Source organism: Alligator sinensis, unplaced genomic scaffold, assembly GCF_000455745.1.
Source record: "Alligator sinensis unplaced genomic scaffold, ASM45574v1 scaffold595_1, whole genome shotgun sequence".
NCBI classification, from domain to species: Eukaryota; Metazoa; Chordata; order Crocodylia; family Alligatoridae; genus Alligator; species Alligator sinensis.
The window spans coordinates 131374-142536 of NW_005843385.1; the positions used below are offsets into that span (position 1 = coordinate 131374).

The 11163-nt window shown below is 54.5% G+C and overlaps 1 protein-coding gene across 1 annotated transcript in view; it reads left to right on the forward strand.

The window, feature by feature from the left end:
• The first annotated feature begins 463 nt into the window (after positions 1-463).
• LOC102388166 overlaps positions 464-11163 on the forward strand; it is a 15754-nt gene continuing 5054 nt past the window's right edge. The window contains exons 1-4 of the mRNA XM_025195069.1: positions 464-646; positions 7946-8122; positions 8995-9183; positions 9850-10071. Of these exons, the coding sequence (XP_025050854.1) occupies positions 535-646; positions 7946-8122; positions 8995-9183; positions 9850-10071 (700 nt within the window). The 5' untranslated portion in view covers positions 464-534. The remainder of the gene's footprint in view (positions 647-7945; positions 8123-8994; positions 9184-9849; positions 10072-11163) is intronic.

The following is an 11163-nucleotide window of genomic DNA, read 5'->3' on the forward strand; positions in this document are numbered from 1 at the left end:
TGCACATCGGGTTTTGGGGTGGGTTGTTTTCTGGTGGATAACAGAGGGGCTGGGGGTGGTCAATGAATTGCACTCTGCCTTCTGGATGGCTCTGCAAAGATCCCTTTTCTGAAAGCTCTGGCTCTCTAGGTGCTGAGGGTGGGAGTGCCAGCCAGCCTGCCTGAGCCCAGTTCTTCCTCAGATCTCTGACCATGGCTTTTTCCTAATTATGAAATGAAACTCTCCTTGGATTCAGTATCTAACCCCTCATGGAGTTTGTACCCTTGTGGCCATGGCCAACACTGGGTCCCATCATATAAGGAGACTAGACTCCCTCTGCCCCTGTGACACAGCACCCGAGAGGGAAACGAGCAGCTCTAACACTGCCGGGGGCTTCCATCTCCAATAAGAAAGCCTCTTGCACCACATACAAAGATTATATATATCTAGTTCCTTCCTGTGTTCATTTCTCGTGCCTGCTGAGTCCTGCAGAAGTGATTAGAAGGGCTCAGAGGCAGTGCAAGGCTGAAGTCAGTCCTGGGACTTTGCAGTGACATGGCCCTGCAGGTGCCAGCTCTGGCCATGCTCCTGGCTCTTCCACCCCTCATGTGTGCATGGGAACCAGCACCATCCAGTCCCAGCAGCCAGGAAGGAGACAAGAGTCCAGGTAGGACCCAACTCAGGTTTGCTGCTCCCCTGGGAAGTGGCTGCTGGGCTCTGCCCACCGGTCTGGGTGCAGTGGTCCCAGGAGGGGGCTGCACTCTAATCCATGCCAGAGCCTGGGGGACTTAGGCTCCAGGCAGAGAGCCGAGAGAAGGCAGGGGACTGGGCTTCCTCGTGCAGCCACAGGAATTCCTCGTGCAGCCAAAGGAATGCCAGGTCCATGTGTGTTTCTGGGGACCAAGATGCACAAGCACACCTAAGACAAGCTCCATGAGCTTCCACACCTCATCCTCACCCCACCTGAGGATGGCCCAGTGGCCCATCCCAGCTACCTGTTGGCAGCAGTGAACACAGCTGAGCCAACAGCCCCGTACTGCACCTGCCCTCACCTGAGCCAAGAGCCAAAGCCTCTGTGTCATAGGGCTATTGACTCCCTGTGCTGGCAGTCCCATAGCAGCTCATGGTTTTGAGAGCCATCTAGCCCAAGTATACCCAGAGTATCAGGCTCCTATGTTCCTAAATCTTCCCAGGCAGGAGCCAGCCCAGCCCCTTCTCCAAGTCCTGCAGGCAAGGTGATGCTCCAGCTCTCCTGGGCATCGGGGGACAGAACAGGCACTGCCCTGTGTCTGCAGATGGATGTTCCTCGATCTTTCCTTGGCTGTCTCCAGTGCATAGAGCACCCCTTGCAGCAGCACGGCCCTGGCAGGCATCTTCCCTGGCTCCCCCAGGGCAGGTTTTAGGCTCTTGGTGTCTCTGGTCAGTGGATCCTGGTACTGTGCAGCTGTGCTGCTGCATCGGGTTAGGAGCAGATGTGTCTGAATGGGACAGATCCTGCCTAGAGCAGGGGCTGGATGGGAGGCGACTTCAGGAGGGCCCTGCCAGCCTGGCTGCTCTACCATGCACTGCTTGTCTAGCACAGCCCCTGTTCCCACCCCTGTTCAGCCTGTTCTTCTTTCACTTCACATTCTTGCAAAAGGATTCCTGTTCCCTGTGGGGGATACTAAAGCTCTGTTGCAATTCAAGCTGGTTGTTGGGCAAGACCAGGCAGGAGCTGGTGTGGAACTGCTGCCCAAGGCATGCTTTGTTGGTGCACGCAAGGTATCTCGGTATCTCGGTTGCAGCTGTATTGGTCTAGAGGCAAAAAGAATCAGAACTTGGGGGTCGGACTCGATGATCTATTGAGGTCCCTTCCGACCCTAACATCTATGAATCTATGAATCATGGTAGAAGTGATATATTTTATTAGACCAACTAGATTTTTGCAAAAATTTCCTTAATTGCAAACTTTTGGGCGCAAGCGCCCTTCTTCAGGCACAGGAGAAAAGATTGTAAAAGTTATCCTAGGTAGAAATGAAAGTTCATATTTCCCTGGGGGCAGCACCAACTCCACCCCCTGAAGCCCCTGGGTGCCTGCGTGGACCCAGGCTGCCTCTCTAGCCCCAGTTGTGGGGCAGCTGCCATGAGCCAGCTCCACTTCCCCTGAAGCCTGCTGCCTTTTGAGAAGGATCTTAGCACTGGCAGCTTCTGACCCATCAGGGAGGGCTGAAGGATGAAGTTGCTGTCCATTCTCTGTCCTAAGGGATGAGGATCTTGGTCCCTTTAGAAGGGCTGTTGTAACCCATGGGGTAGGTTGCTCAGCCTGGGGGAGGCAGGTGTCCTTAGGGAGCGGTGTTGCTCAGAGGGGATCTTCCGCCTTTCCTTCCAGGGGTTTGTACAAGAGCTGGGAACTGGGCCCCATCTGTCTCGGCTGTCTCCTCGCAGATGAAGTTTGCAGTGGGCGAGCAGGTGCAGGTGATCTGTCTCCACAATCAGTTTCAGGAGCGCTCATTGCTGATGCAGTGAGTGGAGCAGGCTGAGCGTGCCGAGTGGGACACGATGCACGTGAGCTGCACTGCTGAGTTCTGTGCACAGAGAATGCAGAGGGGTTGATACAGGACACAGGTGTAGACCTTAAGCTGGAGACAAAAATTAAGGACAGCAACAAAGTCCTTCTTCAGGTATTTTTGGAACAAAAGGAAGGCACAGGGCAGCATAGGACCCCCACAAGTTGGTGACAGATAGGAGGGACAAAGCTGAGCTCTTCAATGAGTTTTTTGCCTCTGTATTCTTGAACTCGGATCTAGACAAATCTCCCAAATACATTACTGACAAAAGCAGGAGGAATACCAGCCCAACAACTGTCAGCACCGACCTAGTAAAGAGACACTAGGAGGGGTTGGATGTGTTTATGTCAACAGGACCAGATGAGCTCCATCCAAGGGTGCTGAAAGTATTGGCCAGTGTCATAGCAAAGCCACTAGCATGACTGTTTGAGCAGTCCTGGTGCTCAGATGAGGTCCCAGAGGACTGGAAAAAGGCCAATGTGGTCCCTATTTTCAAGAAGAGAAGGAAGAAGGATTCAGGTAATTATAGGCCGGTTAGTCTCACCTCTATCCTTGGAAAAACCCTTGAAAAAAATATCAAGGATCATATTTGTAGGAGTCCAGCAGGTAATATAATGCTGAAGGGCAGCCAGCATGGGTACATAGCAGGTAGATCCTGCCTGACTAAGCTTGTTTCTTTCTGTGACCAGGTCACTACATGCTTAGATGCAGGAGTCGAGGTAGATGTCATCTACTTGGATTTTAACGAGGCCTTCGACATGGTATCCCATCCTATTCTTATAAACAAATTGAACAGCTGTTACACAGTCATGTGGGTGGCAAATTGGCTTAAGGGTCGCACCCAGAGAGTGGTGGTGGACAGGTCACAAAATCCTTGGATGCAGGTGTCGCGGTGGACGTAGTCTTTCTGGACTTCAGGAAGGCCTTCGACACTGTCTCTCACCCCATTCTCATTAAAAAATTAGGCGACTGTGGTGTTGATACCTACACAGTCAAATGGGCCACAAATTGGCTGGAGGCCTGCACCCAGAGAGTGGTGGTGGACAGGTCATTTTTGACCTGGAGGGATGTGGGCAGTGGGGTCCCCCAGGGCTCGGTCCTTGGGCCTTCACTGTTCATTGGATGATGGGGTGAAAAGCACCTTGTTCAAATTCACGGATGACACCAAAATGTGGGGAGAAGTGGGCACACTGTAGGAGAGGGATAGGCTGCAACTAGATCTGGACAGGTGACAGGGGTGGGTGGATGAGAACAGGATGGGCTTCAACACTGACAAGTGCAAGGTGCTGCCCCTGGGGGGGAGGAACCAGCAGCACACCTACAGGCTGGGGAATGCCCTTCTTGTCAGTGCAGAGACAGAAAAGGATCTTGGAGTCACTATTGACTCCAAGATGAATATGGGCTGCCAATGTGAGGACATGGTCAGTACGACTAACCACACCTTGTCGTGCATCCACAGATGCATCTCGAGCAGGTCCAAGGAGGTGATCCTCCCCCTCTACACGACACTGGTCAGGCTGCAGTTGGAGTACTGCGTCCAGTTCTGGGCACCGCACTTCAGGAGGGATGCGGACAGCATGGAGAGGGTCCAGAGGAGGCCACTCACATGGTCAGGGGGCAGCAAGGCAGGCCCTACAAGGAGAGGCGATGGGACCTGAACCTGTTCAGCCTCCACAAAAGAAAGTGAAGGGGGGATCTGGTGGCTGTCTCCAAACTGAACAGGGGGGACCAGCAGGCATTGGGAGAGTCCCTGTTCCCCCGAGCACTACCAGGCATAACAGGAAATAATGGTCATAAGTTGACGGAGAGCAGATTCAAACTAGACATCAGGAGGCGCTACTTCACTGTCAAGGTGGCTAGGATCTGGAACCAACTTCCAAGGGAAGGGGTGCTGGCTCCTACCCTGGGGGTCTTCAAAAGGATACTGGGTGAACACCTAGCTGGGGTCATTTGACCCCAGTGCTCTTTCCTGCCCATGGCAGGGGGTGGACTTGATGATCTGTTCAGGTCCCTTCCGACCCGACCAACTATGAAACTATGAAACTACGAAACCTCGAAAGATGTGAGAAGTGGGGTCCCCCAAGGCTCGGTCCTTGGGCCAGTGCTGTTCAATATCTTCATCAGTGACCTGGATGAGGGCATGGAAAGCACTCTGTTCAAGTTTGCAGGTGACACCAAACTATGGGATGAAGCAAACACACTGATGGGAAAAAATCAAATCCAGGTGGACATGGACAGCTTAGAGAAGTGGGCAGAGGATGCAGTTCAACAAGGACAAGTGCAAGGTGCTGCACCTAGGGCAAGGGAATCACCAGCACACCTTCAGGCTGGGGGATGGCCTTCTCAGCAGCACAGTGGCATAAAGAAATCTCAGAGTTGTTGTCGACTCCAAGACGAATATGAGTCATCAATGTGATGAAGCAATTAGCAGAGCTAACCACACTTTGTCATGCATTAGTAGGTGCATCATGAACCGGTCCAGGGAGGTGATGCGCCCCCTCTATGCGGCACTAGTCAGGCTGCAGTTGTGGTACTGCATTGAACTGTAGGCACTGCAATTCAAGATGGATGTGAACAACCTTGAGAGGATCCAGAGGAGGCCACTCATATGGTTAGAGGCCTGCAGGGCAGGCCCTATGAGGAAAGGCTGAGGAACCTGGACCTTTTCAGCCTCCACAAGAGAAGGCTGAGGAGGGGGTCTTGTGGCAGTATACAACTTCACTGGGGGTGTAGGGGGAGGGGAAGCAAGGGGAAGCAGGGAATAAGAGATGCTCTGTTTACCAGGGCACCCCTTGGAATAACCAGAAACAATGGCCACAAGCTGATGGAGAGTGGGTTTAGGCTGGACATCACGAAGAACTTCTTCACAGTTTGGGTTGCCAGAATTTGGAACAGGCTTCCAAGGGAGGTGGTGCTCTCCCCTACCTTGCGGGTCTGCAAGAGGAGACTGGAAAAGAACCTGGCTGGGGTCAGATGACCCCAGCACTTTCTCCTGCCACTGGGAGGGCAGGGAGTCGGACTCAATGATCCTTTGAGGTCCCTTATGACCCAAACATCTATGAAACTATGGTCCTAAATGGGGTGGAAAAAAGATAGAGCTAGCCCAAGGAGCTCTGGCCACACTCTCAGACACCAACCAGCCCTCCCGCATGCCCACAGCCCAACCCCTCCTCAACTCTCCGGCACACAAGCACACAGCTTGATCCATGCACGTGCTGCATGTGTGCTCACACTTGCTCCCTCAGACAAACCCAGGTCTGGAATGGTCTGGCTGGTCTCCCACAACACGCAGATGTGCCCCGAGATGCCCCTGCACTGGTGTTTTATAGCCATGGGCTGTTGGTAACCATCTTATCACCCTCCAATCACACACTCTGCATTGCTGTCTTCTTGATGACCATCCTGCCACTCAACCAAGCTGCAACATCCTTTCCTCAGCAGCGTTCATCTCTGCATTGCCCTCAGGACTGCGCCTAACCCCGCTGTCAATCACACCATTTTCCCACGAATTTTCCCACTGCCCCTGTGCATGCTCATGCCTGGCAAAGGGGTCAGTGATGCAATGTTCATCTCTGCCGAGGGCTCATGGAGTGGTCCAACTCGGGCTACACATGCCTGGGATGTTGCACTGACAGTGCTGGGCCCATCAGGCCAAGATCTGAACTTATAAAGCAGCACAGAAGGGGAATATTGTCATTATCATCATACCCCTTAGAAAGGCCTATGTGTGGTGTAGGTGTGCACTAGGGCCGTGCAAAATTTCATCGGCTGTTTTGTTTTGATGTTTTGACTCATTTCGAGCTTGAAACAGGGAAATCGAAATGAAACAAAGGGCTTCAAAACAGCCTCGAAAAGAAACAAGGGCAGTCAAAACATTTTGAAAGTTTCAAAAAGTTTCAAGTTTTGAAGCTAAAGCTGAACTTGCCTGCAGGGAAACAGAAAGTAAGGAGATGGAGGAGGAAGCAGGGGGAAGGACTGCTCTGATATTGACTGTGACTATTTGGCTGCCTGAGATGCTGCTGGCGCTACTGTGGTGCTTACTAAGTTATTTATTACCTGTCGTCATTTAAAGTGGTGGACTGAGCTGCAGCTGTAGGGGAAGAGGAGACCTCATTGGCGAACATTACCGTGTCATGTAAGCCCCCAGCGCCAGTGAGGGCGTGCCTTAACACACACATGCAGTCACGCATCATGAGTTTTGCTTGTCAGCAGCTTGAGGTGCAGTTTCCCAAAAAACACTGCATCTACCTCCTTGAAACTTGCCAGACTTCATGGCCTCAGAAGGGGCTACCATCCCTGTAAGTTTCAGCTGAATCAGGCAAGAAATTACCAAGTTATAGGCAGTTTTGTGCTTCCCCATTATAGCCTATGGGCAAAACATCAAAACAGGGAAACAGTTTTGACGAAACAAAATGGAACAGTGGTTTCAAAACAAAATGAAGCGCAAAATGAAACTTTGTCCCAGTGAAATGGTGAAATGGAAGTTGAAACAAAATGGTGCTGTTTTGCACAGCCCTAGTGTGCACACCATGGGGGTGTGCATTGGTGGAGTGTGGAGCTCAGGGGTGTGTGCTGGTTATGATAGGCTGGACATAGCATGCACTGGCATGTGCCTGGTGGGGTGTATAAGTGCTGCTGCACACACGTGTAGGGGAAGAGCAGCACTCATCCCTCTGCATGTCCATGTACAGGGCCTGGCCTGAGGGCCTGCAGTTCATCCTTCACCAATGCTCCAAAACCAGGTTTTCTTCCCACAGAAAAGTACAAGAGACCCACCAGAGCCTCACTTCTGAGCTTTGAACCAGACAAGCCATATTATGCCAGGGAAGAGATGGTGATCCTGAGCAGCCCATGGGTGTATGAGCTCTCACAGCCCAAGATCCGATGCCTCTGGAATAGGGGCCACAGTGTCTGGAGTGAGGCAGCCACCTCCCAGACTTAGCATGCCCCCCCCAAGCACCATGGTCGCAGGGCCCGGCCAGGCAGCTGGGTGCTCACTGACACCATCCTGTCTCCAAGCCAGGCTGAATTATCACCCCTGTGTTTCAGGTGGGCCCTCAGCCCCTCTCCTGGGGATGGTTCTCCATCCAGAATCCCAGGCACTCTCAGCCTGGAAAGGGGTGCACGCAGGCTATGTCCTTAGGGGCAGCAGCACACACAACTCTGGGAGGGTGGGGGTGCATACATTAAGAAGATTATGGGGTACCCCCAGGGAATCACATGCATAAGGCACTGAATTGCGGGGGTGGGGGGTGACAATGGCCCTTGTCATGCAGCAGTCAAAGGCAGGATGTCTGCGTGTGACTGGGCAGTGGGTTGCAGCAGTCTCAGCTCCATCGTGGCTGATGAAAACAGCACACATGGTCCAGCTGGGGTTGGAGCCATTTCCCAGTGACACTGTCCCTGTGTTCCTTCTGCAGGAAAGTGCCAAGCACCAGACAGCAGGGACCGCTGGCCCGAGTTCAGACCGAAACAGCCATTCTACAATCCAGGTGCCACGGTGACGTGGAGGTGCTCTGTGGGCTTTCGGCCCTCAGTTCCCAACAGCACATGCACAGGGTCGGGGACCTGGAGTCCAGAGAGTGTCCAGTGTGATGGTGGGTTTGAGACCCCTTGAGTCACGGGGTTCTCAGGGGTCTGGTGTCCTGCATCATGGCCCCTACTGCACCAGCAGCTCCTGGGCTTCCCTCCCACCTGCCTTTCTTCCTGCACAACCCCTGTGCTCCTATGCTGACGTCTCAGCCTGTGTCCTGGTGCAGGGCTACCCTGGTCCATGCCCCACAGCTGGGACCCAGGCTCCCTCCACTGGGTAATGCTGGGGCCAAGGACAGGAAGGTGTCTGGGTCGGGAGCTGGCAGAGGGGCTGGGGTGTGTCTGTGGAGGGTGGCACTAGGAGTGGCAGAGCAAGGGAAAAGCAGAAGGGACAGGGGCCCCTATGGCTGTCAGTGCTGCTGAAAGGAGGGACCCAATTCAGCCCTGGTGCTGGCTCCTGCTGCCCCTCACCAGCAAAAGGAGGCACAGCTCTGGGGAAAAAGGGGAAGGGAGCAGCTCATGGAGCAGGAAAGGTGCTGGGGTGGGGGGTCCTGGGGCTGAGGGCTACTGTCGCGAGGGAGCATCTACACCGTAATATGGTAGGTTGGAGGGCTGCACAGGCAGCTGAGGACAGATGGGGCAAACATCATGACACCTGGGAGGGTGCTGAGTTGTCAGGCGATGTGTGTGCTGGGGGGGAGGAGGCAAAGGGCTGGGCGGGTGCCTGATGCCATGGGGCATCTGGCAGGGACACTGGCTGAGGTGGGGGGGAAGAGAAGGATACGAGTGAGGGGCACAGTTTAAGCAGGGGGTGAACATCCTCTCAGCTGAAGGGAGAGGGGCTGGCAATGAGTTGTGCAGCTGGCACGGCCCCGCATGGGAGGGAAGCATCATTAGGGAGCTGTGTTGCTTAAACAGGATCTTTCTTTCCCTCCAGGGTTTTGTACGATTAGAAGAAACTGGTTCCAGCTCATGTTTACAGGCTACATCCCGACAGAGCTTGCACTCGGTAAGAAGGTCCAGGTGAGCTGTCGCCAGGAGCAGTTTGAGGGGGGCTCAGGCTGGCTGCAGTGTGTGGACAGAGCCGGGCGTCCTGAGTGGAACATGAGCCAAGTGAATTGCATCGGTGAGTGCTGTGCGCAGACACATATATAGACAGGCCTGGAGGGGGGATGTGAGCCCAGGGCCTGAGCTCTCCACAGGTGCTAGGAGCAGGGGGAGCCCAGTGATCCTCAGAGAGAGATGTGTGTTGAGTTGAAGCAGAAATTCCTGCTCTGGTCCACTTCACTGGAACATCAGGAGAGTACCACAGTCAGGGCCAGCCCCCATCCAGCTCCCCAGCTGCAGGATGGGTATTTCCCTGCCTGACTCACTTCCATCCTGGCTAAAGCCTCCAGTGTGGGGTCCGTCCAGACCAGGAGACATCCCTGGCCTGGCCAAGGTGACTGGTGAGGACAGCGAGAGTGTTCCCCATTGCAGCCCAATGGCCAATTCCTACACCCTGCATCTCCCTGGGACATTCCTGGGTCAGTGCAAGGTCCAAGCCCAGGCTGCTGCAGAAGTTTGGGTCCCTGGTGCTTCCTCATGTGGCTGGGGAGCCCCTGACACCCCCATCCCTTGGGCTGGATGGGGTTGGGATCCATGCAAGACCTGTCTCTGTGCTCCACCCCCAGATAGCTGCCCCAGGCCAAGGGCTCCCAGAGCTCCTGGGCAATCAACCCACAGCCCCAAACCCATCCTGGCCAAGCCAGGGCACATCCCTCACTAACATCTGGGCCTCATGTCTCTGCAGAGAAATGCCGCAGGCCCCAGTGGGACCCAAGACTTCAGTTTGCCCCAGACCAGCAATTTTATAGACGGCATGAGGCAGTGAGGCTGAGCTGCCTTGATGGGACCTGGCCGTCCCCACCCGTGATCCGCTGTGTGGCGCAATATCCAAAGGATCTGGGTATCTGGACAATGCCGGACATTTGGAGTGAATGGCGTCGCATTGAAAAGAATGGGACCTGTGTAGGTGAGTGAGAGCATAGAGACCTGTCCAGTCATTCTTGGCTCTCACCGCAGTAGGAGAACCAGTCCAGGCTGCAGAGTGTCCAAGTCTACCCGGCCATCCCAGTCAGGACTGTGTCCGGGGCTGGCTACAAGGGAGCCTGGAGGCCAAGGCTCCACAGACTGCGTTGTGGCAGCTGGAGCTGGCCAGACCCTCTGAGCCACTCCAGCTCCTGTGGCCAGGGCAGGTTCATTTGTGGCAGGACCCCCCACAGCTCTGCCCAGTGCAGCAGTGCTCTACAGCAGTGTCCCATGCACAGGGCTGGTCTGCAGGCCACATCCAGCCTGGGCTCAGTGCACAGAGTCAATCTGTTGGGCAGGCTTCATGTACCAGATGCAGCCATGGAGCAACCCCACGTGCCAGCTGGACCCCATGAGCTGCATCTGGCTATGGCCCCATCCTGCTAAAAAGCCCAACCCCATGTGCCAGATCTGGCTGCAAAACAACCCCATACATCAGTGCAATCCAGTGCAAGGGGCTGTGTCTTCTAGCCCTTCATCTTCCCAAAAGCAATCATGTGATGCTCCTAAAGTCAGAGGACCAGATTCAAAAGACCTGCAAAACAGCAAGCAATGCTGCTTCTACCCAAGCTCCACACTTGCCCTTCCCCATGCCTCTGCACTTGGTCTGTCCCAAGTGGACCCATAAGATAGTTCCCCTCCATGTTCTCCAGGGTGAATTTCATCAGGCCCTGCTGACTTCATGCATCATAAGAACAGAAGAGCTGCCATGTCCTGGGTCAGACCCTGCTCCGTCTTGCCCATCTGCTGCAGCACATGGCAGCAGGGAAACTGTGGCGGGCCAGTAGGGGGTGCTCCTGCGTTCAGCCGCCCACCTCCCTGCGCCTGACCACCTTCCAGGCTCCGAGTGCCTCCCGTCCGGCTGGCCCCTTCCCTGGAGCACACCCGCTAGCCTGGGGCTCCCACTACCACCATCCAAGGCTCTGGACTCACTTCTGGCTCTGCGCACCTTGGAAAACACAGGCCTGATCGTCCAATGGGTGCTAGACCCAGTACAAGCACTTGGGGCACTTCCCCAAGTCAGGGGCTGATTAGG